Source organism: Dendrobates tinctorius, unplaced genomic scaffold (genome assembly GCF_039654945.1).
Source record: "Dendrobates tinctorius isolate UK_male_01 unplaced genomic scaffold, ASM3965494v1 ptg000155l, whole genome shotgun sequence".
In the NCBI taxonomy this organism is placed as follows: Eukaryota; Metazoa; Chordata; class Amphibia; order Anura; family Dendrobatidae; genus Dendrobates; species Dendrobates tinctorius.
In genome coordinates this window covers 9395736-9418803 of record NW_027361822.1, presented here as the reverse complement: position 1 = coordinate 9418803, position 23068 = coordinate 9395736, and the positions used below count along the sequence as shown (strand labels likewise).

Here is a 23068-nt window from a genome sequence, read left to right as displayed (position 1 = left end):
TTGTGGATTCTCTTATTGTGACCAAGCCTACTACCATTCTAAATGAGGGTGTAGTTCTTTCCACCATTTCACCCGATTTGAGACATGCCCTGGAGGAATTTCAGGACAAACTTGAACGTTGCCCTATGGGAAAATTGTATGTTCCTGACCAGTGGAGGAAGAGAGTAATGTCTGAAATTCATTGCTCCGTGTTGGCTGGTCATCCAGGTATTTTTGGTACCAGAGATTTGGTGAGTCGGTCTTTTTGGTGGCCTGCCTTATCTCATGATGTCAGGAATTTTGTGCAGTCCTGTGGGACTTGTTCTCGGTCCAAACCCTGTTCTCGTTCTAGCGGGTTGTTGATGCCCTTGCCGGTACCCAAGAGGCCTTGGACCCATAGCTCAATGGATTTTATTTCCGATCTTCCTGTCTCTCAGAGAATGACTGTTATCTGGGTGATTTGTGATAGATTTTCTAAGATGATCCATCTTATACCACTCCCAAAGTTGCCATCTTCTTCTGAGTTGGTGCCCTTGTTTTTGGTTGCACGGGATTCCTGAGAACATTGTGTCGGACAGAGGAGTCCAGTTTGTTTCCATATTTTGGAGAGCTTTTTGTTCCAAACTGGGAATTCAGTTAACTTTCTCCTCTGCATTTCATCCTCAGACCAATGGGCAGACTGAGAGAACAAACCAGACTTTGGAGTCCTATTTGAGATGTTTTATATCTGCTGATCAGGATGACTCGGTCTCATTTTTGCCCTTTGGTGAATTCGCGCTAAACAATAGAGCTAGTTCTGCCACTTAGATGTCACCCTTTTTCTGTAACTTTGGGTTTTATCCTCGATTTTCTTCAGGGTAAGTAGAATCTTCGACCTGTCCAAGTATGGACACTGTGGTAGAGAGAATGCAGCAGATTTGGGACCAAGTGGTGGATAAGTTGTCTCTCTCTCAGGAAAAAGCCCAACGGTTTTCCAACCGGCATAGGACCATTGGTCCCCCGTTTAAGGTGGGTCATATGGTTTGGATGTCATCAAAGAATATTCCTATGAAGGTGGCGTCTCCAAGGTTCCAGCCAAGATTCATTGGACCTTATAAGATTTTGGAGATTCTTAATCCTGTTTCTTTTCGATTGGCTCTTCCTGTTACGTTTAAGATCTGTAACGTGTTTCATAAATCTCTGTTGAAGAGGTTTGTAGAGCCAGTAGCTCCTATGGTGGTGCCTCCTGACCCTGTATTGGTTAAAGGCAATGTGGAATATGAGGTAGAGAAAATATTGGATTCTCGTTTGGCTAGACGGAGACTCCAGTACTTGGTCAAATGGAAGGGTTATGGCCAGGAGGATATTTCTTGGGTCTCTGCTTCTGACATTCATGCCGATAGATTGGTTCGTGCTTTTCACTGGGCCCATCCTGATCGGCCTGGTGGCGTGGATGAGGGTTTGGTGACCCCCTCCTCAAGGGGGGGTACTGTTGTGAATTCGCTTTCTGGCCTACCTCTGGTTACTACTGAAGGTAGTGGAGCTGGTCAAATTGACAGCGGTTGCGAGTTCTCTTTCTGGGCTCCATCTGGTGGTTACTGGAGGTCATGGAGCTGATCTGATTAACAGAGGCTTGTCACCTGATAATGAGGACGACGATTGGAGATCTGGAGTTTCAGACTGGATTTAAGACAGCTGACTCCCTCTATCCCTGCTGCTGATTTTTTCCTGCCTCCTGAGGTCTTAGTTTCCAGCTCAGTCCCTGTATGCTCAGCTAAGTGTTCTTATTGCTATTCTGTTCACTTTTGATCTGCTTTTGTCTATTTGAGTTTTGTGTGGTTCAGCCAGGTGTGGGTCAGCCAGCTTGTTTTTGTCCCTTATTAGATTGCTCTCTTTTTGCTCTGCTTTCAGAATATACCAGAGTGCTGATATAGTGGGCGAAGTCGTGCAACTTCAGTATTTTTTGCATCAGACGTGTTGGGCTTTTTTGCAGGGTTTTTTGCATGATTGCAGACAGTGTCTTTCTAATCCTGTCCTGTCTAGTCAGTGTGGGCCCCATCGTTTGCTCAATCTATTTTCCTACCTGCGTTTGTGTTTTCATCTTGTCTCACCGACAATATATGTTTGGGGGCTATCTATTCCTTTGGGGTCTGCTCTGGGGCAGTTGAGATTTCCCCTTTCTTGCTTTAGGCTTGTTTAGCTCTCCGGCTGTGCCGAGGCATGTAGGATCATCGTAGGCACGCTCCACGGCTACTGCTAGTTGTGTGGATAGGATCAGGGGTCTGCAATCCGCTTAGTTACCAACCTCCCTGGTTTTCTGTGGCTTGGCTTCGGCTTGTTCTCCTCGGTGACCCAATCACAACAGTATACAATAGAAAAATATTGAAATACTATTATATTTTAATTTATGTCCCTGTCTCTGAGCTGTTGCTAAGGACAAACATATCTCATTGAACACATTATGGCTTCATATCTATGAACCCGTGTTCGCCCCTCCCTTTTGTTATTTTTTTTCATTGGTGGATTCACATTTTTAATTTATTTGTTTGATTTCAGAATGATTTATCATTATGTCTGTTCATTCGACACCAATAGATCACCAGGGTTAACCCGCTCCTTTACATTAAGCCTAGTTTTTACTGAGGCCTTCATCAATGTCTCCTCATGCTCCGCCGCAAGATCACCAGGATTAACGTGTTCTTTGCTGCTACAGCCAGTCCAATTTTTGGCAAGGGTGTCTATGATGCCCATAAAATATTTTTAACAACTTTACTCCCCCACTTAGTATATGGGCATTACGAGTCTAGGAGACCCGCTTCTTTAAAATGCTCCTAGTTTTTGAGGCTTCCCCCACGTCTCATCATCCGCCGCCACTAGATCACCAGCGTTAACTTGTTCCGTGCTGCTACAGCCAGTGTCTAATTCCGAACCAGGGTGGGTGGTTTTGCTGGTTGTAAAATACTTGTTGTGAAAAAGGTTGCGGTGAACCACACAGAGGAAAATGTTTGACAGCCAACACACTTAGTGTATGAGCACTCCAAGTCTAGGAGACCCGCTCCTTTTTAGTGGGACATTTTTTGTTAAGAGGCCCTCCTCCATGTTTCTTCCAAGGCGGGATTGGGGGTTCATATGACTTAGTAGCAAGGCAGGCCTTGCATTCAATGCAACATTTATTATAGAAGCCCTCCTGGACAACGCGTGAAAGGGGTTATTGGGGTGCGTCGTAATTCTTGGTAGCCCATCCATTCACTGCATAGGCTATAACAGTTTAGAAGACCCACTGTTTAATAATGGCCCTTTAAGCAGATTAATGCTCTGTGACTTTTACAGTCCCTCCTTCATAAATTTAACAAGATATGTCTGCTTATGTGTCACAAACCACATGGCCAGCTAGGGTTGGTAAATGTTACAATGTCATTTCCCAGAGAATGCACTTGTTTTGGTTGAAAGCAATGTTAAAGTTGAAAAATTCATCAAAAAAGCTGCGTCTGAACATAGCCCAAGTGGTGGAGGAACATGTTGGTCTGGGATTAATCATTTTACCTTTTATACTAGTCATTAACCTGGAAAGGCTCTTTGTTCTATCCGAGTACCCAAGTATTCCAATTTGCTCGACCCGAGCATTTTAGTGCTCACCTATCACTAGTGAACACTCTTGTGTATCTGTCTGATGGGTTGTCTATAGTGGAAGACCTCTCGGTCCCTATGGTGCTATTTCTACTGTGGTGAAATGGATGCCACTTCGGTGTCTGGCAATAATTTTTGGAAATGTGAACACTCCTGGTTGGGTCTCCTTAATGCTTGTTACCTGTAGCAGTAAGCCTCTGACACCGTCAGACCTACACTTCCTTGGACTCAACTACCCGTGTTACTATCTTTAAATTTTTCTGACAATGTTAGTCTACAAAACTGATATTTGTGTCACCTGAGTGTGGCTCAGCATCAAAGCAGGTAGAGGTGTTGTATGTGGTATCAGGGCTCCCAGCAAGGGGGCCCTACAACGATCCCTCACCCACCTCTTCTTACTGTAACATTCAATTGAAAGCTGCAGATGATGTTGCAGACCCCGATATCTCATGCCTGGCTGATTTCTGCAGTTCCATGCTGCAATTAATACTGTGGGTGAACTGAGACCACTTTCCTGGTGTCCGTCCCTTATTTGATGTGTTTTGGCAACATTTGGGGACGTTATAATAAGGTGTTGTGCACGTGGTGTTTTTGCCCCCCATTGACGTGAATGGCGTTCAGTTATGTTCGGCGAATATTGCAAATTCGGCGACCGAAATTCAAGCCGAACGTTGAAATATTCACTCATCTCTGACACATAACTAAGTATCAAAATCATATATGAGCGGTCACATGACAATTTCTCAAACTGATTAATCTGTGTATTGGAGTAGGCATCAAACTGAATTTTTGCCCTGAGTACAGGAAAACCTATATTCGCAGTAGAAGAAAAAACGTAGCACTCACCAGCAAAAATAAGATCCAATAGTCCGTTATTCACATAAGTGCCATGGACAACAAGTGGACAGCAGGAAATGTGAGACGTGCGGGGGAGGGAGGACAACGGCTGTTTCGTGATTACTAGCTTCTACGTGTCCAGGTGCAATAATCAACCTCAGGTCAACTCCTTTATAGTGATCAAGACCATAACAAATTATTATAAGCTGTGCTAACATACACCAACGTTCGCAAATATGAAAACATATGCCATTCATCTGGCCAAACAATCCTACTTCATCACCCTCATCACCTCACTATCCAACAACCCAAAACGACTTTTTGAAACCTTAAACTCCCTCCTGAAACCTAAAGTGCAGGCCCCCATCACCAACCTCATCGGTGAGGATCTGGCCACTTACTTCCTAGAAAAAAATCAACCCCATCCATCAGGATATCTCAGCCCAATCTCCTCAGTGCCTGGATCCCCTTCCCTGCCGCACCTCAAGCTCACTAGACATCTTTCAGCCTGTTTCAGAAGAAGTTTCCAAGCTCCTCGCTTCTGCTCTGCCTACAACAAGCAACAGTGTCCCCATTCCTTCACATCTCCTGCAGTCTCTCACCAGTGGTCACCACTCACCTGACTAAAATATGTAACCTCTCTTTCTTCAGGTATATTTCCCTCCTCATTTAAACATGCCATCATAACCTGTTTACTTAAAAAGCCATCCCTGGACCAGAACTGCACTGCTAGCTACAGACCTGTCTCTAACCTTTCCTTCATCTCTAAACTCCTGGAACGCTTGATCCACTCCCGTCTAACTCTCTTCTCGACCCCTTACAATCTGGTTTACGCTATTTACACTCCACTGAAACTGCCCTCACTAAAGTCTCTAATGATCTAATAACAGCTAAATCGAAAGGCCATTGCTCCCTGCTGATTCTCCTGGATCTCTCTGCCGCATTTGACACTGTGGATCACCAGCTCCTCCTCACTATGCTCCACTTTATAGGCCTCAAGGACACAGCCCTCTCCTGGTTCTCCTCCTACCCTTCTGACCGCTCCTTTACTGTATCTTTTGCCCGCTCCTCTTCCTCGAAATACCAAGGATTGTCTGTCTGCTGTCTCTAACATCATGTCCTCCGTCTACCTGAAACTAAATCTCTCCAAAACTGAACTACTTGTGTTTCTCCCCTCTACTAACCTCACTCTACCTAACATCGAAATAACCCTGGAGGGTTCAACCATAACTCCCAAGCAGCATGCCCGCGGTCTTGGGGTCATATTCGACACCGAACTTTCCTTTACTCGCTATATCCGATCGCTCACTCGCTCTTGTCACCTGCGTCTTAAAAACATTTCCAGAATCCGACCTTTTCTCACCTTTGAAACTGCTAAGACTCTTACTGTCGCACTTATTCATTCTCGTCTGGACTACTGCAACTCTCTTCTGATCGGTCTCCCTCTTATCAAACTTTCTCCTCTCTAATCAGTCTTGAATGCGGCAGCCAGGGTCATATTTCTGTCCAGCCGCTTCACCGATGCCTCCATCTTGTGCCAGTCATTACACTGGCTACCTATTTACTACAGGGTCCAGTATAAAATCATCTCTCACTCACAAAGCTCTCCACAGTTCTGCACCGCCTTATATCTCCTCTCTCCTCTCTATCGCCCTATACGTGACCTCCATTCTACAAATTAACTAAAACTAACATCCCCCATAATCCGAACCTCGCACCTCCGTCTCCAAGACTTCTCTCGTGCTGCGCCAGCTCTCTAGAATGCACTTCCCCAGATGATCAGACTGATACCTAGCCCCAGTCTATTCAGACGCACTTTGAAAATCCATCTCTTCAAACAAGCCTACCACATCAACTACTCAGTAAACTAATTTTGCCCTGTTCCCTACTAGATATTATTCTGAATCTGCACCCTACTATTCATCTGTCTCCACACCCTCCATGCACACGATAACTGCACTTGATACTTGACTATTGCACTTAAACACACGGGCTGATGACCGGATCATGCAGCTTTATATGAAAATCCCTATTTATTATAATTGCCAGACCTGAAATAACAAGCACTTTTCACCTACTGTGTCCCTCCTTGTAGATTGTAAGCTTGCGAGCAGGGACCTCACTCCTAATGTCACTGTTTAAATTGTCTTAACTTGTATTGAATTTATTGTCTGTACGTGGCCCCACTTAATTGTAAAGTGCTGCGGAATATGTTGGCGCTATATAAATAAAAATTATTATGATTACTACTATATGCAGAGTACAAAAAATTATCAACATTTTATGACTTTAAATAGCAATATATAAAAAGAGAGCTAATGGCACAATCATAGGAAAACCGAGAGATCAATTCTGTCATTTAGACCAAGCAGACCCTGCGCATTAGCCCTTAGGATCCAACGAGCTTCTAGTCTTAATAAAATTTTATCATAATTACCTCCTTGCGGTAGATAATCAATTTTTTCAATACCTGCAAAATTTAAAGTTTCAGGGTTAGCATTATGCTTTTCATTGATGTGTGTAATGAGGCGCAGTGATCCTTTACCTGTAGTAATAGAGCGGTAATGCTCGCTAAACTACAGTCAACTGCCGAATAGTCTTACCTATATAGAGTTTGAGTTTAGCTGAAAGAGATTTGTCTTTTTTGGACTGTTCAATCCTTAAAGTCCTATATGGATTGTAATAGAGTACCAAGAGGGCTACGTACTTATAAAGAGATTTCACAATTTCATGATGATCCCATTTTTCAAAACAAATGGTTAGATGCTCACTTACAACATTCTAATAACTTGTTACATCTGGTGACTAAGAAAAATGAACAAGAATATAGCCTTCTGAGTGAACCATTAAATAAGGCTAAAATAGAACTTCAATCTTGTTTGACTGAGAGCCAGTTTGGGAATTTTTTTAAGAAGTTGGATAAAAAACTTGTCCTAATACAAATAGAAATTAAACAAAAGAAGAAAGACAAATTTTTGCAGGACGAAGCTGATTATGAAGCCAATAATATCTTTTCTTGGAATAAGAAGTGTCCCTCTCAGAATAAGAATCGGAAAACCAAAATTATGAATAGAAAGAAACAATTTTTTGATAGATGGACTCCAGATTCCGATTCTAGTGCCACAGAAGAGCGAGGTGAATTAAATACAAGTGTTTCCCCCTCTACTTCAGCGGTACCAGTCCCTTTAGGGTGAAGACATGGAGAGGTGGAAAAAACAGTAGAGCAAAGAAGAGAAAGGAAACCAGTTTCTTGGAAGAAATAACACCGAAGAGTCTTTCCAAATTATAAATCTTTCCAAACGCCAGCTTACTAAAGACCATATCTAAGTCCTGTGCAAAGGTTTTAATTTTTGGATTTTTGAGCAGTTTGATTATATTGACTTCAGACTTGAATTATTTACGAGCATTGGAAAACTGCACCTGAAGAAATCTTTTTCTAATGTGACGTCAGCTGATGCGTCTTCTTGTTATGAAGGTGAAAACCCAGCGTCTTTAGGACCATTGGGTTTTATGTTGAAATCTGATTGTCACCCTAATTTTCTTGGTGACGTGTCTTTATTGATCAGTATAGCAGATCCTTCTTTTAGTTTGGAGAAAAATGGGGATTGTTGTGGTTCTGATAAACCCTTTTTTTGGGCGTAAAATCAATTTATATGCCACCGGTATCTCCTGGTAATATTGATTTATTTCATTAAATGGTAATTAATGATACAGAAACGCTGATTTATCCTACATCTAATAAAAACCATACAGATATTGAAATAAAAGCATTGAATGATATGTAAAATTGGGATGACATTATATTCAGGAGAGCCAATAAGGGGGGTAACTTCGTCTTATTAGACAAGGAATACTATATCTCTGAAGCTTTAGGCCAATTAAATGATTCTAGTACATATTGTATCCTTGAGAAAAATCCACTGCAGAAATATAAAGACAAATTGCCTTCCCTCCTTAGAAAATATGTGCAAAAAGGGATTCTATCTAAAAAGCAGGCTGAAAAGCTTTTTCCTGAGTTTCATGAGATCTCCTATTGGTTCAGTCTCCCTAATGTTCATAAATCCCTCTCAGAGCCTCCCGGTTGCCCAATTATGTCTGGCAGAAATTCCTTGACAGAACCATTGCCCCATTATGTAGCTTGGCTCCTAAAACCTATGTTTAAGATCCATTCCATCTTTTGTTAAAGATTCTGGAGACCTTTTGAAAAAATTAAAAAATGTACAGTAGAATGGCAACCAAATTTTCCATTAGTTTCTATAGACGTGGAAAGTCTTTACACCCGGATTCCTCATGATATTGGCATTTCAGCGATAAGAGATTCTTATGAATACAGATAAATCTCAAGATTTTGTCTCTCTTGTGATTGAAGCACTTGATTTCGTGTTCACACACGATGCCTTCAAGTTCTTAGATAAGTGATAAATTCAACAAGTCGGTACAGCAATGGATATGTATCATGTGTTTTTGCGAATTTATTTTTAGCCATATTTGAGGAACATTGTATTAAATCTAGTTCTAATCCATACCTTAAATATACAGTATTCACACTTATCTGCTTTTTGTGGACGACCTATTTATTATCTGGGATGGCTCTGAGGGGGATTTTGTGAATTTTGCTAGCTATTTAAATGAGGTCAATCTTTATAATATGCGCTTTATCTCTCTTTTTGGAGGACAAATTTTGGAATTTTTGGATATTAAAATTCAAGTGCGAGATGAGAAATTACAGACAGAGGTGTTTAGAAAACAAACAGCAACTAATAATGCTTTACATTTTAAGAGTTCCCACCCATGGCATACCAAAAAAGGTCTTCCCTATAGTCAGATGTTGATGCTTCGTTAAACTAATAATAATGGGGAGATTCTCAATAAGCATATTATGGAACTGAAAACACGCTTCTTGGAGAGAGGTTATCCTCTTAGCTTGTTAGATGAAGCTCATGAGCGAGTGAAAAATTTTTTCACTGTTTTGATCTGTTGTATAATAAAAAAAATGAAAAAATGTGATTTACCGCAAGGTGAAAAACCGCAAAAATTCTCCCTTTGCTTTAAGCATAGCCCTATGGATAAGTTTATTCATGCGGCTATTTATTATTATTTATATTGCACCATTAATTCCATGGTGCTGTACATGGGAAGGGTGGGTTACATACAAAGTTATACATATCGTTACATACAAAGTTATAGATATCGTTAACAGTAAACAAATTTACAATGACGTACTGGTACAGAGGGGTGAGGACCCTGTCCTTGCGGTCTTACATTCTACGGGATAGTGGGGAAGAGACAGAAGTTCGGGGTGCAGCAGCTTAGGCGGTGGTGAGGCGGCAGAATGGTTATTGCAGGCTGTAAGCTTTCCTGAAAAGATGGGTTTTGAGGTTCCGTTTGAAGGATCCGAGGGTGGTGGATAATCGGACATGTTGAGGCATGGTATTCCAGAGGATAGGGGATATTCGGGAGAAATCTTGGAGGCAGTTGTGTTAGGAACGAGTAAGTGTGGAGGAGAGTAGGAGGTCTTGGGAGGATCAAAGATTATGTGAGGGAAGATATTGGGAGATTAGTTCAGAGATATAGGGAGGGGACAGGTTGTGGATGGCTTTATAGGTCAGTGTTAGTAGTCTGAACTGGATTCGTTGGGGAATTGGGAGCCAATGGAGGGATTTGCAGACGGGAGAGACAGGGGAGGAGAGAGGTAGATTAGTCGGGCAGCAGAATTGAGGACAGACTGGAGTGGTGCAAGAGAGTTGGCAGGGAGGCCACAGAGGAGAGTGTTGCAGTAGTTAAGGCGGGAGATGATGAGGGCATGTACAAGAGTTTTAGTAGATAAAGGACTGAGGAAGGGACGGATTCTGGAAATATTTTTGAGTTGGAGGCGACAGGAGGTGGCAAGAGTTTGGACGTGTGGTTTGAAGAACAGGGTAGAGTCGAGACTTACTCCGAGGCAGTGGATTTCAGGTGCGGGAGAGAGCGTGATGCCGTTTACCAAAATAGATAGATCGGGTAGGGAAGATACGTGAGATGGAGGAAAGATAATGAGTTCAGTTTTGTCTACGTTGAGTTTTAGGAGGCGAGAGGTGAAAAAGGAGGATATGGCTGATAGACACTCTGGGATTCTGGACAGCAGAGAGGTGACATCTGGGCCAGAGAGGTAGATCTGAGTGTCATCTGCGTACCGGTGGTACTGGAAGCCATGGAACTTTGAGTTGTCCTAGGCCAAGAGTATAGATGGAAAAAAGTAGGGGCCCCAGGACAGAACCTTGGGGGGGACTCCAACAGAGAGGGGGTGGGATGAGGAGGTAGTGTGGGAGTGGGAAACGCTGAATGTGCCGTCAGAAAGGTATGAGGAAATCCAGGACAGGGCAAGGAATTTTATGCCAAGGGAAGAAAGAATCTGTAGCGGTAGGCAGTGGTCAACTGTGTCAAAGGCAGAGGACAGGTCAAGAAGGAGGAGGATGGAGAACTGTCTGTTAGCTTTGGCTGTGAGTAAGTCATTAGTAATTTTGGTGAGGGCAGTTTCAGTGGAGTGGTGGGAGCGGAAGCCAGATTGCAGGATGTCAAGGAGGGAGTTAGGTGAGAGGTGGGAGTAAAGTTGAGCATGGACATGCTGTTCGAGGAGTTTGGAAGCAAACGGGAGCAGTGATATGGGGCAATAGTTGGGCATAGCAGTTGGGTCAAGGTTTGATTTTTTTTGAGGATTGGTATTATGGTGGCATGCTTGAAGGCAGAGGGGAAGGTACCAGAAGTTAGGGACAGGATGAAGAGAGAGGTTAGGCTGGAGTGATCATATTAGTGAGGTTGGGGAGCAGGTGGGAAGGGATGGGGTCAAATGCACAGGTGGTGAGGTGTGATTTGGAAAGGAGATGAGTAAGCTCTCCTTCAGTGATGTTGGAGAGGGAGGTAATTAGGGAAGGGCAGAGGTCTGGTATGTGGAGTGGTTGGGGTGGTGGAACTGTAAAGGTTTGCCTTGTTTGGTCGATCTTGTTTTTGAAGTAGGTGTCAAAGTTCTCAGCAGAGATGAGGGGAGTTGTAGGAGGAAGTGGTGGGTGGAGGAGAGAGTTAAATGTGCTGAACGGTTGTTTTGGGTTGTGGGATAATGAAGATACAAGGTTTGTAAAATAGGCCGGTTTAGCAGAGGTGAGGGCTGATTTTAAAGGCAAGTGTAGCTTTTAGCTATAAGGAAGAACTGGCATCTTATCAGTTCAGATAAAATTTTGCAACAGATGGGTACGCTTACTCCACAATTTGCTTACAAGAGGGCACATAAAATAGGAGATTTGTTGGTGCATAATCGCTTGCTCCCTTCTAATAACAATTGGTGGCGTTCCAGCTTACCAAAAGGTAATTATAAATGCGGACACCGTAAATGCTGTCACTTGCATTTAATATCTAATCTCATACATGTTGGCTCTGTTAGGCTGTGTGCACACGATGCAGATTTGCAGCGGTTCCGCAGCGGATTTTACCGCGCAGAAACGTTGCATATCCGCATTGTGATGTACAGTACCTTTAAAATGAAAAAAAAAAAACCGCTGTGCAGACGCTGCGGATTTTTCCGTGCGGTTTTCCTGCGGTACAAAATCCGCAGCATGTTACTACTTTTGTGCGGTTTTCCATCTCCCCTGTCACCAAATCCGCAGGGGGAAAACCGCATTGGAAAACCGCACGAAAACCGCGTGAAAAATGGAAGAAATCCGCAGGAAAAATACAGGTCATTTGACCTGCGGTTTTCTTCCATTCTGCATGGAAAAATCCGCAGGGCCAAAAAGTACATCAGCACTCAGCCTAAGGCACACGGTTCAGAATTATATTTCTTGTCAAACTATAGGGGAAGTTTATATTTTATTCTGCCCATGCCATTATTTCTATATAGGGAAGACTATTCGGCCGCTGACTGTGCGATTTAGCGAGCATTACCACTCTATTACTACAGGTAAAGGATCACTGCGCCTCATTAAACACATCAATGAAAAGCATAATGCTAAGCCTGAAACTTTAAGTTTTGCAGGTATTGAAAAAATTGATTTTCCACCGCAAGGAGGTAATTATGATAAAATGTTATTAAGACAAGAAGCTCGTTGGACCCTAAGGGCTAATGCGCAGGGTCCTTATGGTCTAAATGACAGAATTGATCTCTCGGTTTTCCTATGATTGTGCTATTAGCTCTCTTTTTATATATTGCTATTTAAAGTCATACAATTTTGATAATTTTTTGTACTCTGCATATAGTAGTAATCATGATATGTTTTTATATTTGTGAATGTTGGTGTATGTTTGCACAGCTTGTTATAATTTGTTAAGATCTTGAATGATCCCTATAAAGGAGTTGACCTGATTATTGCACGTGGACCCGTAGAAGCGAGTAATCGCGAAACTGCCGTCTTCCCTCCCCGCTCATTTCCCATGTCCTGCTTGTTCACTTGCTGTCCATTGCACTTATGTGAATAAATGACTATTGGATCTTATTTTTGCTGGTGGCGTTTTTTCTTCTACTGCTCCTTGGATTTGTCTGTTTTCGTCGAGCACCAATACCAGCTATGCGCAGCGCGGTGTTCAGATTTATTTGGTTCCTTGTCTGTTAAGTGGTGATTTGTGTTCCCTACTGCCGTTCGTCTGTTATATTTGCTTTGGAAACCTATATTCGCTCCTAATATCTCATTAAAGGTTTCCTCTCAGGTTTTGTATGATTTTACTTCTTTTTTTTTTTTTTCTCAGGTTCCTACAATATCGGTTCATCTCAGTGGAGATTTTCTATTTTAAGAGAATTTTCCTTAAAGACTCATCACTGATGGATAGGGACAGGGACAAGATCGTGGAGAGGATATTACCCGTCACCCTAGAAATCCTCTTCTGGCTTACTGGAGGGGTGAGAGATTTTTATGATGTCACTTTACATCATCCTTTTTATTGTTTGTCAGGTTCCTGTAAGGTGTCAGGGTGTCACCGTCTATTTTTCCATGGAGGTGTGGGAGTTTTTAGAAGAATTCAGACATATTTTCCTGGCCTCTCCCCAGCCCCTCGCATCACCAGGTAATAGGACTAAATGCACATGGCATATAACTATCTGTTTTTGTAAAGAATTAATTCAGCCCCTGTATGTGTTTCCTCCAGATCTATCCAGTAACAGTATAACACCAGAAGGATATCCCCATCCTCTTGTTCATCAGGACCATAATCAAGAAAATCCCAATGTTCCTCAGGATCATCAGGTAGATGGAAAGAAGGTGTCATGATATCTCTCCTATTGTAATGCTAATGCTGGCACCCCTGCATGGTTCCCCCTCCTCTCCCATGCAGGGACATCGACATGCTCACTGCTGTGGATGCGTTGTTGCTTTTACATCTCTAGGTGTGCTCCCTGCCTCCTGTGTGGGTGCACTTCCCGGCAGCACGCCTAATGTGCTCGCTTCCCTGCTCTTAAAGGAGCAGAGGACTTACACAGTAAAATGCCCCCCACCAATAGCTGGGAGACATCTTATCTAACCGGAGCCCTCCCCAATAGAAAGGTGCCTGAGCAACCCCTATAGTTTAGTGATAAGTGCGTTGCTGTATTCAGCTGTATGTTGTCACATCCCCCATCCTTAGTCTGTAATAGTTATTCCCTTGTCGTTCCATTAGTGCAGTATAGTGTGTTCTTTATCCTGTGGCTGCTTCAGTTGTATCCATATCTGAATCCTAAAACCGCATTGTCAGTACCTGAACTGGACCTCCCTGATCCTGGTGCTGCCAGTCCTGAATCCATAGTCCCTGATCCTTTTGTGGCCAGCTACCTAACTGTTTCCCGATAACTGCAAGTGTGAACAAGACACTTTTCTTCAAGATCCAATTCGTCTGTCTGTCTTCGAATCCTGCTCGGCAGTGACTCCAGTCACGTCTCCTCATCCAGCGTATCCGACCACTTGGGATTGGCAGCTGCAGTACTGAAGTCTGCCTGGGAATGTTACCTGATGGCTACCTGCAGACCAGTCTGTCTTCACCATCTGGAGCTCCTGGAAGCCGCTTGGCTATGCCTCTTCCTAAGCAGACTTGGCCCCGTGGCACAGTGGTCATCGACCAGTATTATAGTGAAGGCCGGAGCAAAGCCGGACCCCCCCGGCGTTGGCGGAGGCAGGCATGACAATGGGAGGGTGAGTTAAGGGGGTATTCATAAGGTGGACGGATTAGTGGGGCTGTTTATAATGTAGGGTTGGGGGTGGGTCTCACCACTTCCCGCTTTCCAGGGTGGAATTCGGTCCCCACAACGCTTATCATGTTGGAGGTAGACCGGCTGCTGGAGAGCTTGAGGACTGCTGCTGCATCGCAGTCCCATGGCTGGCTTCAAGAACAAGTTTCTGGTATCCTTGCAGCGTCTGGGGGACTAGTGGGTGATGCTCCTGCACGCGAGCAGCGTCCTCACCACGTGAGGCCTCCCGAGAGGCTGTCGCCCGACGTTGCCCCTCATACCCGGTGGAGGTGCAGGAGCTCCTTCATGGACACTCCAGGCCAGGTGCCATAGAATTCCCATGCCAGCAGGCCCCGGTCTGGGAGGAATCCGCTTGCCAGTCCGGGTACAGCAGCGTCGGCGGTGTCCAGGCCTTCATCTCGTGGCGATCAGGGAATAGAGCCTACACGCGCCAGGCCTTCTGGGAGTTCTGACGACATCAGGGGGCGCCGTGGTGTCGCTTCAACCGTACGGCCTGCCTGGGCCTCCGGGGACTCAGAACAGACCGCGGGGAAAGATCTGCAGGCAGGATTCACCCGGATGGGGCGGTCCTGGCCTGTTCCTTTTCAGCAGCAGCCTGCATTACCGCCACAGGGGCATCGGGGATGACATCGGCTACTGGTGCACAGGGGTTGCGGACAGCGAGTTGTGTGCTGCAGACAGGCCAGCGCAGGCACAGCCCGTGGGTCCAGTTCAGCAGCTTGGGTCTTCTGCTTCCCTGCCAGATCGTTTCCCTGTGACACCTGGAATCTCTAGGGCGTTGGCATCTGGTCTGGGGTCTCTGGATGTCCCGACGAGCAGGAGCTTCACATTTGATGGTCATCTGGATTCCACTTCTCTGGCTCGAGGGGTCACAGCCCCCTTGCAGCCTTGTGAGTATAAATCCATGTCTTGTGTGTCTCAACAGTATGTGGGGGTCCCCAAGTTTAGATGCTAGTCAGGGCATTGAGGTAGCTGCTAGGGGCGATTTGGGGGTTTCAGGTAATTTGGCAGGTGCGTCCGTAGGGGAGGTCTTGGCAAGTGTGCGGGATTTCCTTTGTCGGATAGAGAGGGGGGTAGTAGTGCAGGGGCATTTAGCGGCATTGGATGGTTCCTTCATTCGGGGGGGGGGGGGGATTGGCCGAACAGGCTATTGGACGGTTTGGGTAGTCTTACCGTCCCGGTATCGGTGTCTGTGCAGACAGAAAAGGAAAAGGAATGCCAGATTCATTTGGATGATGGGGCTCACGGGGAGGTGTATGTGTGCTTTGCGGGGCCGTTAGGGGCACATTTAAAAAAAAAAAAAAAAAAAAATGCGGGAAAAGATATGGAAAGACGAATATGTGGAGATCTTTTCCTTGCTTCCTTTGGAAAAATGTAATATAGATAAACGTAAAAAGGATGAGAGTAAGAAAGAACAGGAGAAGCATAGGTGGTGTTTGATCCCCCAGACGTTTGTCATTTGGCTACAGGCTTGACCATGAATGAAGGTCTTATGGTGGACAGGCATGGCACCGATACGATGAGCAGTTCAGGCAACGGAAGGCGATAAGGATGGCGATTTAGATACGACCAAAAGGACATAGGCCTGTGGTTGTGAATTATGGCCGGGGGTCAGGCGGGAACACAAAAAATGGGTTTATGTTGGCAGTTTAACGACGGCCAGTGTAAATTTGGGGCCAATTGTAAGTTTAAACACCTCTGCTTACATTGCATTGGTTCCTCACATGGGGCAGTCAAATGCTTCAAAAAAGGCAAGTCCAAGTCAGGGGGAGCTAATTCTCAAGGGGATAATTCCAGTGAGGGTGTTATACCTCGAGTTCTTAAAAACCAGTGTGGCGCCCCTGAGGGTTCAGTTGCCACAGAGGTACTGCACCTCCTCCTGAGGTGTGGTGCCCCACCATCCAGATAGGTTGGAGGCTCCTGACCACGCTCCAACACTTGCATCCCACACAACACAGTAGTTCAGCAAAGCCACATTGCGGCTCCCTGCTTGGAGTGTAGCAGAGCACCTTTGCTGGCTCCCTGCTTGGAACACAAAACGTGCTGGGAGGCGGGTGGAGTTAGAATACATAAGAGTGGGAAGGTTTCGGATTTCAGTCAGTCAGAGAGTCAGTGAGAGAGGAGTGAGGATCCCTGAGCAAGGGATGGAGGAAGGAGGTGCTGCAGCAGATCTCAGTGACCTGGGTCTGCTGGCATGGGAAAGGAAAGAAAGAGAAAGACATTGAACAGAAACCTGATCTTCCATGAGAAGGAAAGACTAGTATGGAACGTAGGAGTAAAAGGGAACCGAGGACGTGGGTTAGGAGAGAACCCTGCCTAGAAGTTCTAAGCGCAAGGCCGGGGCCTGGTCCCCGAGGTTGTACGGACACTAGTGGTCCTGCAGCAGACACCGGAAGTGTAGCAGGCTGTAAATGCGCTACTTCCATCTCAGACTTGGGGGCACAACAGCAATATTGATAGTGAGCCGGGACTCAGGAGCAAGGAGTCCCCGAAGCAGGCTACATCTGTCTGCCGTACAAGGAAGTTTCTTGTGAACATCTGTCAGGAGGAACTCCAGTGTAACTCAGTACTAAGAGTACTTCACACCAAAGGCGCTATAAGAGAAGTTCAGAAAGGCACATGTTGGCGGAGTGTTGGAAGGGAGTATTCCATCTGACCTGGAGGTTGACTGATTCCCTGACCCAGAGGACACAGCACAGAGGCAGGCACCTGTGTGTACTACAGACTGTGAGTAAAGCTTTGGAACTACAAGCCATGGTGTCCTCCATTGATTCCTGCGCCAACACGCCCTGTACCGCTACATCTGGGTACCAGCTTCTACACTGCCTGTGCCTCTCCTCTACCCCTACATCTACACTGCCCTGGGACTACAGCTCCACCTGTGGGGAGCTTCACCATCTTGGCTGCAATACACCACCAGTCCCAGAGGATCTGCATGCAGCGTCGGCTTAACATCTCACTTGCTGAACACCACAGGTGGCGTCAAGAACTATTCATTCAATCAATTACATTCCACCATTTAAATTCCCCCATTACTTGGGCGCCCAGGGCCACGGACTGGTTCACCGCCGCTGTGACACATCCCGCTGACACCGGCCCGGTACAGAGTACCCTACAGCCCTGGGAGGGCCACCCACCTGCGTTCAGCGATGGAGCATGGGGATGTGGTGTCTGAAAAGCTGGGAAAGGAGGTTGCGTGGGCCGCATGGCGGGTCCTTTTAGTTCTCCTCCATTTGAGGACTTGGTGGTTTCACCTTTTGGGGGTGGTGCCCAAGAAAGAGCCGAATAAGTTTCGGCTCATTCATCATCTATCTTTCCCTCGGGTTATGTCTGTGAACGATGGCATTGATCCCGAGCTCTGCTCGGTGGTTTACACCTCTTTTGATGAGGCAGTAAGGTGGGTCAGGATATGTGGAAAAGGGGCCCATATGGCAAAGACCGATATCGAATCTGCTTTTCGGCTGTTGCCAGTTGACAAGATAGTTCAAAGTTATTGGGTTGTTATTGGAATAGGGAGTTTTATGTTGATCTTTGCTTGCCTATGGGCTGTTGGTTGTCTTGTGCATACTTTGAAGCTTTTAGTTCATTTTTGGAATGGGTTGTGCATGATTTTTCTGGTTTTGATTCAGTGATCCAGTATTTGAACGCTTTTTGTATGTGTAGGCCCAGGCGAGTCGTCACGCTGTCAGAACATTTTGAGGACATTGGAGTGGGTAATGGGGCATTTTGGCATGCCGTTGGCCCCCAAAAAGATGGAAGGCCCAAGTACTTGTTCGCGGTTTTTGGGTATTGTCATTTGACACGGTCACTTGGGAATGCCGATTACTGGAAGAAAAAGTCGTTGCTTTGCGGAGGGAAGTTGCTAGGGGGCACCGTTTAAAGAAATTGTCTTTGAGGGACTTACAGTCATTGCTCGGGGAATTGAACTTTGCTTGTAGGATCATTCCAATGGGGCGAGTTTTTTCATGGAGGTTAGCTAGTGCGTTCGGGTGCCTCATAATTTCGTTTGGCTTTCTGCAGAACACAGGGCACACTTGGCCATGTGGCATACGTTTTTGGAATAATACAATGGTCGTTCCTTGCTTATGGAGGAGACGGTGGACAATGATGTCTTGGAATTGTTTACTGATGCGGCAGGCGGTGTCGGTTTTGGTGCATACTTCAAAGGTCAATGGTGTGCGGTGCGTTGGCCCGATGATTGGTTTTCTTCCGGTTTAGTTCTGAATGTTGCCTTGTTAGAGATGTTTCCCATCTTGCTGGCTGTTAATTTGTGGAAATAGGAGTTTCAGAATAGGCGGGTCCATTTTAATTGTGATAATAAGGGGGTGGTGTGTGCTATTAACAGCATCTCGGCATCATCGCCTTCGGTGGTTCAGGTGCTTCTCCAGTTGGTTCTGACTTGTTTGTCCTTAAATTCTCAGGTGACGTCAATCCACTTGCCTGGGTTAAGAATGAGATTGCTGATTCTCTCTCTCATTCACAGTGGGACCGTTTTCGTGTGTTAGCTACGGAGGCGGAGACCAAGGGACTGGAATGCCCAGAAGCATTCTGGAGTGTGGTATCCGTGCCGCTGAATCATTGATCAGGGCTTCGTTAGCCTCTAAGACTTGGGCTGCGTATCAGGCGGTATGGTATTCTTGGGAGGGTTTGTTTGCTGTTAACACGGGTTTGGTGTCTCCAGAACATCAGGTAGGCATCCTGCTTTCATGGTTGGGGCGCAGGTCTGAAGCGGGTTGGTCTTCAGCAAAGTGATCGGGCATGATTGCTGCCCTCGCTTTTGGTTTCAGAATGCCGGGTCAGGTGGATTTAACTAAATCGTTTCTAATCAGACAAGCGGTGAAGGGTTTTAGGAGAAATAGGAGTCAAGGGGATAGGAGGCGTCCTGTCACTTTTTGTCTTTTGGAAAGGCTGGGGGGGTTTTAGTTTCAAGTTGCAGTTCTTTTTTCGAAGTCTGTCTTTTTAGGTTGGCATTTTCCTTTGCATTCTTTGGGGCTCTCGGGGTAGGTGAGCTGGTAGCCCCTAGCAAAAACTCTTTGGGTGGTCTTTTGGCCAGAGACGTGGTTAACACCGAGCGTGGGGTGGAATTTTGGTTACGTAGGTCAAAAACAGACCAGTAAGGAAAGGGCTCATTGGTGATTTTAAGCCCGGTTCAGGATTTTTTAATGTGTCTGGATGCCTGTTTATTACGCTTTCGTGCTTTACAGCCTAGCATTGGTGGTCCTTTGTTATGCCATGAGGACGGTTCGTTTTTGTCCAGTTACCAGTTTACCGCCATTTTTAGGAATGCTGTGCGCAGGTTGGGATTGGATGATTCTAGTTTTGCTGCTCATTCATTTCGTATTGGGGCGGCAATGGAGGCGGCTGTAGGGGGGGGCTTGGTGTGGAAGCGATGCAGCGTATTGGTAGATGGCGGTTGAGGTGTTTTCATAGTTGTTAGGCTGGATGAGGCAGTTCCAAGCTGGTGTTTGTAGTGTTGTATTTGCATATGTTGATGTTTTGCTGAGGTTGTCTGTATTTTCCGTTTTCAGGTTCCACCCTATTGCTTGATTGGATTTTCGGCCATTTGTACGTACATTGGGGAGCGTTGTGGGCCGTTGTAAGGAAGGCAGGCAGCTAGGTTTCCCCAGGAGTACCGCAGTCATCCGGTGGCTCAGCTTTCGGAGGATGTCTTGAAATAGGGTGCTGCGAGAAATCCATAACAGCGCTCATTTAGACAGGGCTCCAGACATCTTGGTTCTCCATGTAGGTGGCAATGACTTGGGGGTTAGGCCTTTCAGGGAGCTGTTCAAGGATATAAAGCATAATCTACTGCGGTTGTGGGTGTCGTACTCCGGGCTTACAATTGTGTCGTCTGAGATTGTACCACGAAGAAGCTGGAGATATGCGAGGTCAGTGGATAAAATTAACAAGGCCAGGATCAAGGTTAATAGAATGGTGTCTGCATTTGTGATTAGAAATGCTGGCTTGGTTGTGAGACATTTTGAATGGGGGAAAAAGGGGTCGACGATTTTTGGTTGGCCGATGGGGTTCATTTGAATGGGGTGGGCAGTGATATCTGGGCACTTGGTTTGCAGGATGGCATTGAAAGAGCCATAGCTTTTTGTTGTGGGGGGGTTTTGGGCCTTTGAGGTATTCCAAGGCCTGTATTTTGGTGGTTGGGGGAAGTCCTTGGAGTTTCTTTTAAAAATTGGTACGGGGATCCATGGGCATATGGTTTCCTCCGTTTGGAATTTGATTTATTGTGGATCTGGTGAAATAGGGTGGGGAAATCGGCTAAGTGGTCGGATCCCCAGGATGTTGGGAGTGAACATTGGTATACTTGCGGTTATGGTGCTCCCGAGCCAGTGGGGTAACAGCTGGTGGTAAATAATTTGGTGGTTGTTCACTTCATTCTTGTATTCACCAGATTTTTCGGAGCTTCAAGGAAATATTATTTATTCTCAGAGTTTTGTTATTTAAATAAAAGGCTGCAGTGGCCATAATTATTCCAAAGAAATTCGGTGTCAGTCTTTATTTTAAGGGGTTGAAATAGTGGTGGGGGGTGGTTGTATCCCCGCAGGAACTCACCAATACCAGTGTCATTGTTTTATACTGGTGTAATGAGAACGGTGGAGATGGCAGGATTAGAGCTGATCATAAATGTGACTTCATCTGTCTGTGACTTTTACAATATTTCTTTCAGGGTGAAGATCTGCTCCATAGTAATACTACAGAGACATTTGTGAGGGGTGATGAGCTGTGTAATGAGGAGATTCCTCCAGATAACAGTACAGGTGAGTAGTGACCGCAAACTTTACAGAAGTCAGATTCTTTTAAGCCACTGAATGCTACAATTGTGGTGTGGTTTTTATTTTTTTATTTTTGTGTGTGACACAAATTTTGAAAACTTTTATCATATGTATTTGTAGTGGTAAAATTGAAATGCCGAATACTGTTCTTACAACAGGGAAAAATAATGGATTGTCTGCCATGCACTGTAATGCCGCAGCCATCTTTGTTGTGGTATTACAGTGATTTGCTGGACACACAGCGTCATCAGGTCTATAAGAGAAGGACGCCACCCTGCACATTCAGCTCCGGATTCAGACAGTGTAGGGAGAACTGCTGCTGAGAGTCAGATTTGTGCTTTTATTAGTTAGTGTTTGTCTACCATTGCTCAATCCACAAATCCAGCTAAACCAACCGTCCTTTTAAGGGCTAATTAGGGGATATATAGACTGCAGAGCTAGGTAGGCAGGAGAGTCTATGGGCACATATCCACATCAGTGTAAGGCATGTAGGCGCTGTATGTGAGTATATAGATCTCGCTGTATACGTCAAAAGGGTCCATTACTGTCTGGTGCTGATATATATATATATATATATATATATATATATATATATATATATATATATATATATATATATATATATATATATATATATATATATATATATACACACCTAGCTGCAGGTATCTGTGGCTAGGAATAATTTTTTTTTTTGCACCTAAATCTTACTAATTTTAGCGCAGAAAACTCTGGCATTTTTTGTGGTACTGTAGTATTTTTTGGAGAGTCTTACAACATTTTTGGACACCATTTTGCTGGCCAAAAATATTTAGCTACAGTTGATATATTTATCACTGTGTTTTGTACACACACGCATCGCATATCATCACGCTAAATATTTTACAATTTTTTTTTTTTTTTAGTGTCATAGCCTACTTATTGACACAATTTTGGTGGGCCAAAAAAAATCCAGGCCACATATTTAACTGTGTTAGATCTGGCGTCTGACGAAGATAGATCTGTGTTCTACAAATTGTGGAATTTCCGGTCTATATACCACTGTTTTGCTGTCTGTTATCCTAGGTCTATACAGTATTTTGGGGTAAAAAAAAATGTAAAAAAACTCCAGGCCACATATTGATCAGTCTGGTATCCCTGTGACATGCCTCCTCAATCTTTGGGCTACAAAGTGTGCTTTTCAGGCTTCGATTCGATTTTTGCTGTGTGTTACCCTAGCTCTAAACACTATTTTGCAGTGAAAATTTAAAAAAATACGGGCCACACATTGAAAAGTCTGCTATCACTGTCAGATGCCTAGTCTATTTGTGGCCTGCAAATTGTGGCAATTCAGGCCTTCATTCCACTGTATTTGCTGTCTGTTACCATAGTTCTGTCCCTCACATCACCAGGTAATAGGACTAAAAGCACATGGCATATAACTATCTGTTTTGTAAAGAATTAATTCAGCCCCTGTATGTCTTTCCTCCAGATCTATCCAGTAACAGTATAACACCAGAGACATGTCCTCGTCCTCTTGTTCATCAGGACTGTAATCAAGAAAATCCCAATGTTCCTCAGGATCATCAGGTAGATGGAAAGAAGGTGTCATGATATCTCTCCTATTGTAATGCTAATGCCGGCACCCATGCATGGTTCCCCCTCCTCTCGCATGCAGGGACGTCGACATGCTCACTGC

At 44.8% G+C, this 23068-nt stretch overlaps 1 protein-coding gene across 3 annotated transcripts in view; it reads left to right on the top strand.

The window, feature by feature from the left end:
* LOC141051195 (uncharacterized) overlaps nt 1–23068 on the top strand; it is a 364030-nt gene that overhangs the window by 103579 nt on the left and 237383 nt on the right. For all 3 annotated transcript variants that reach the window (XM_073548061.1, XM_073548060.1, XM_073548059.1), the window contains exons 10-13: nt 13338–13449; nt 13531–13628; nt 21285–21375; nt 22862–22959. In XM_073548061.1, coding sequence (XP_073404162.1) covers nt 13338–13449; nt 13531–13628; nt 21285–21375; nt 22862–22959 — 399 coding nt within the window. The remainder of the gene's footprint in view (nt 1–13337; nt 13450–13530; nt 13629–21284; nt 21376–22861; nt 22960–23068) is intronic.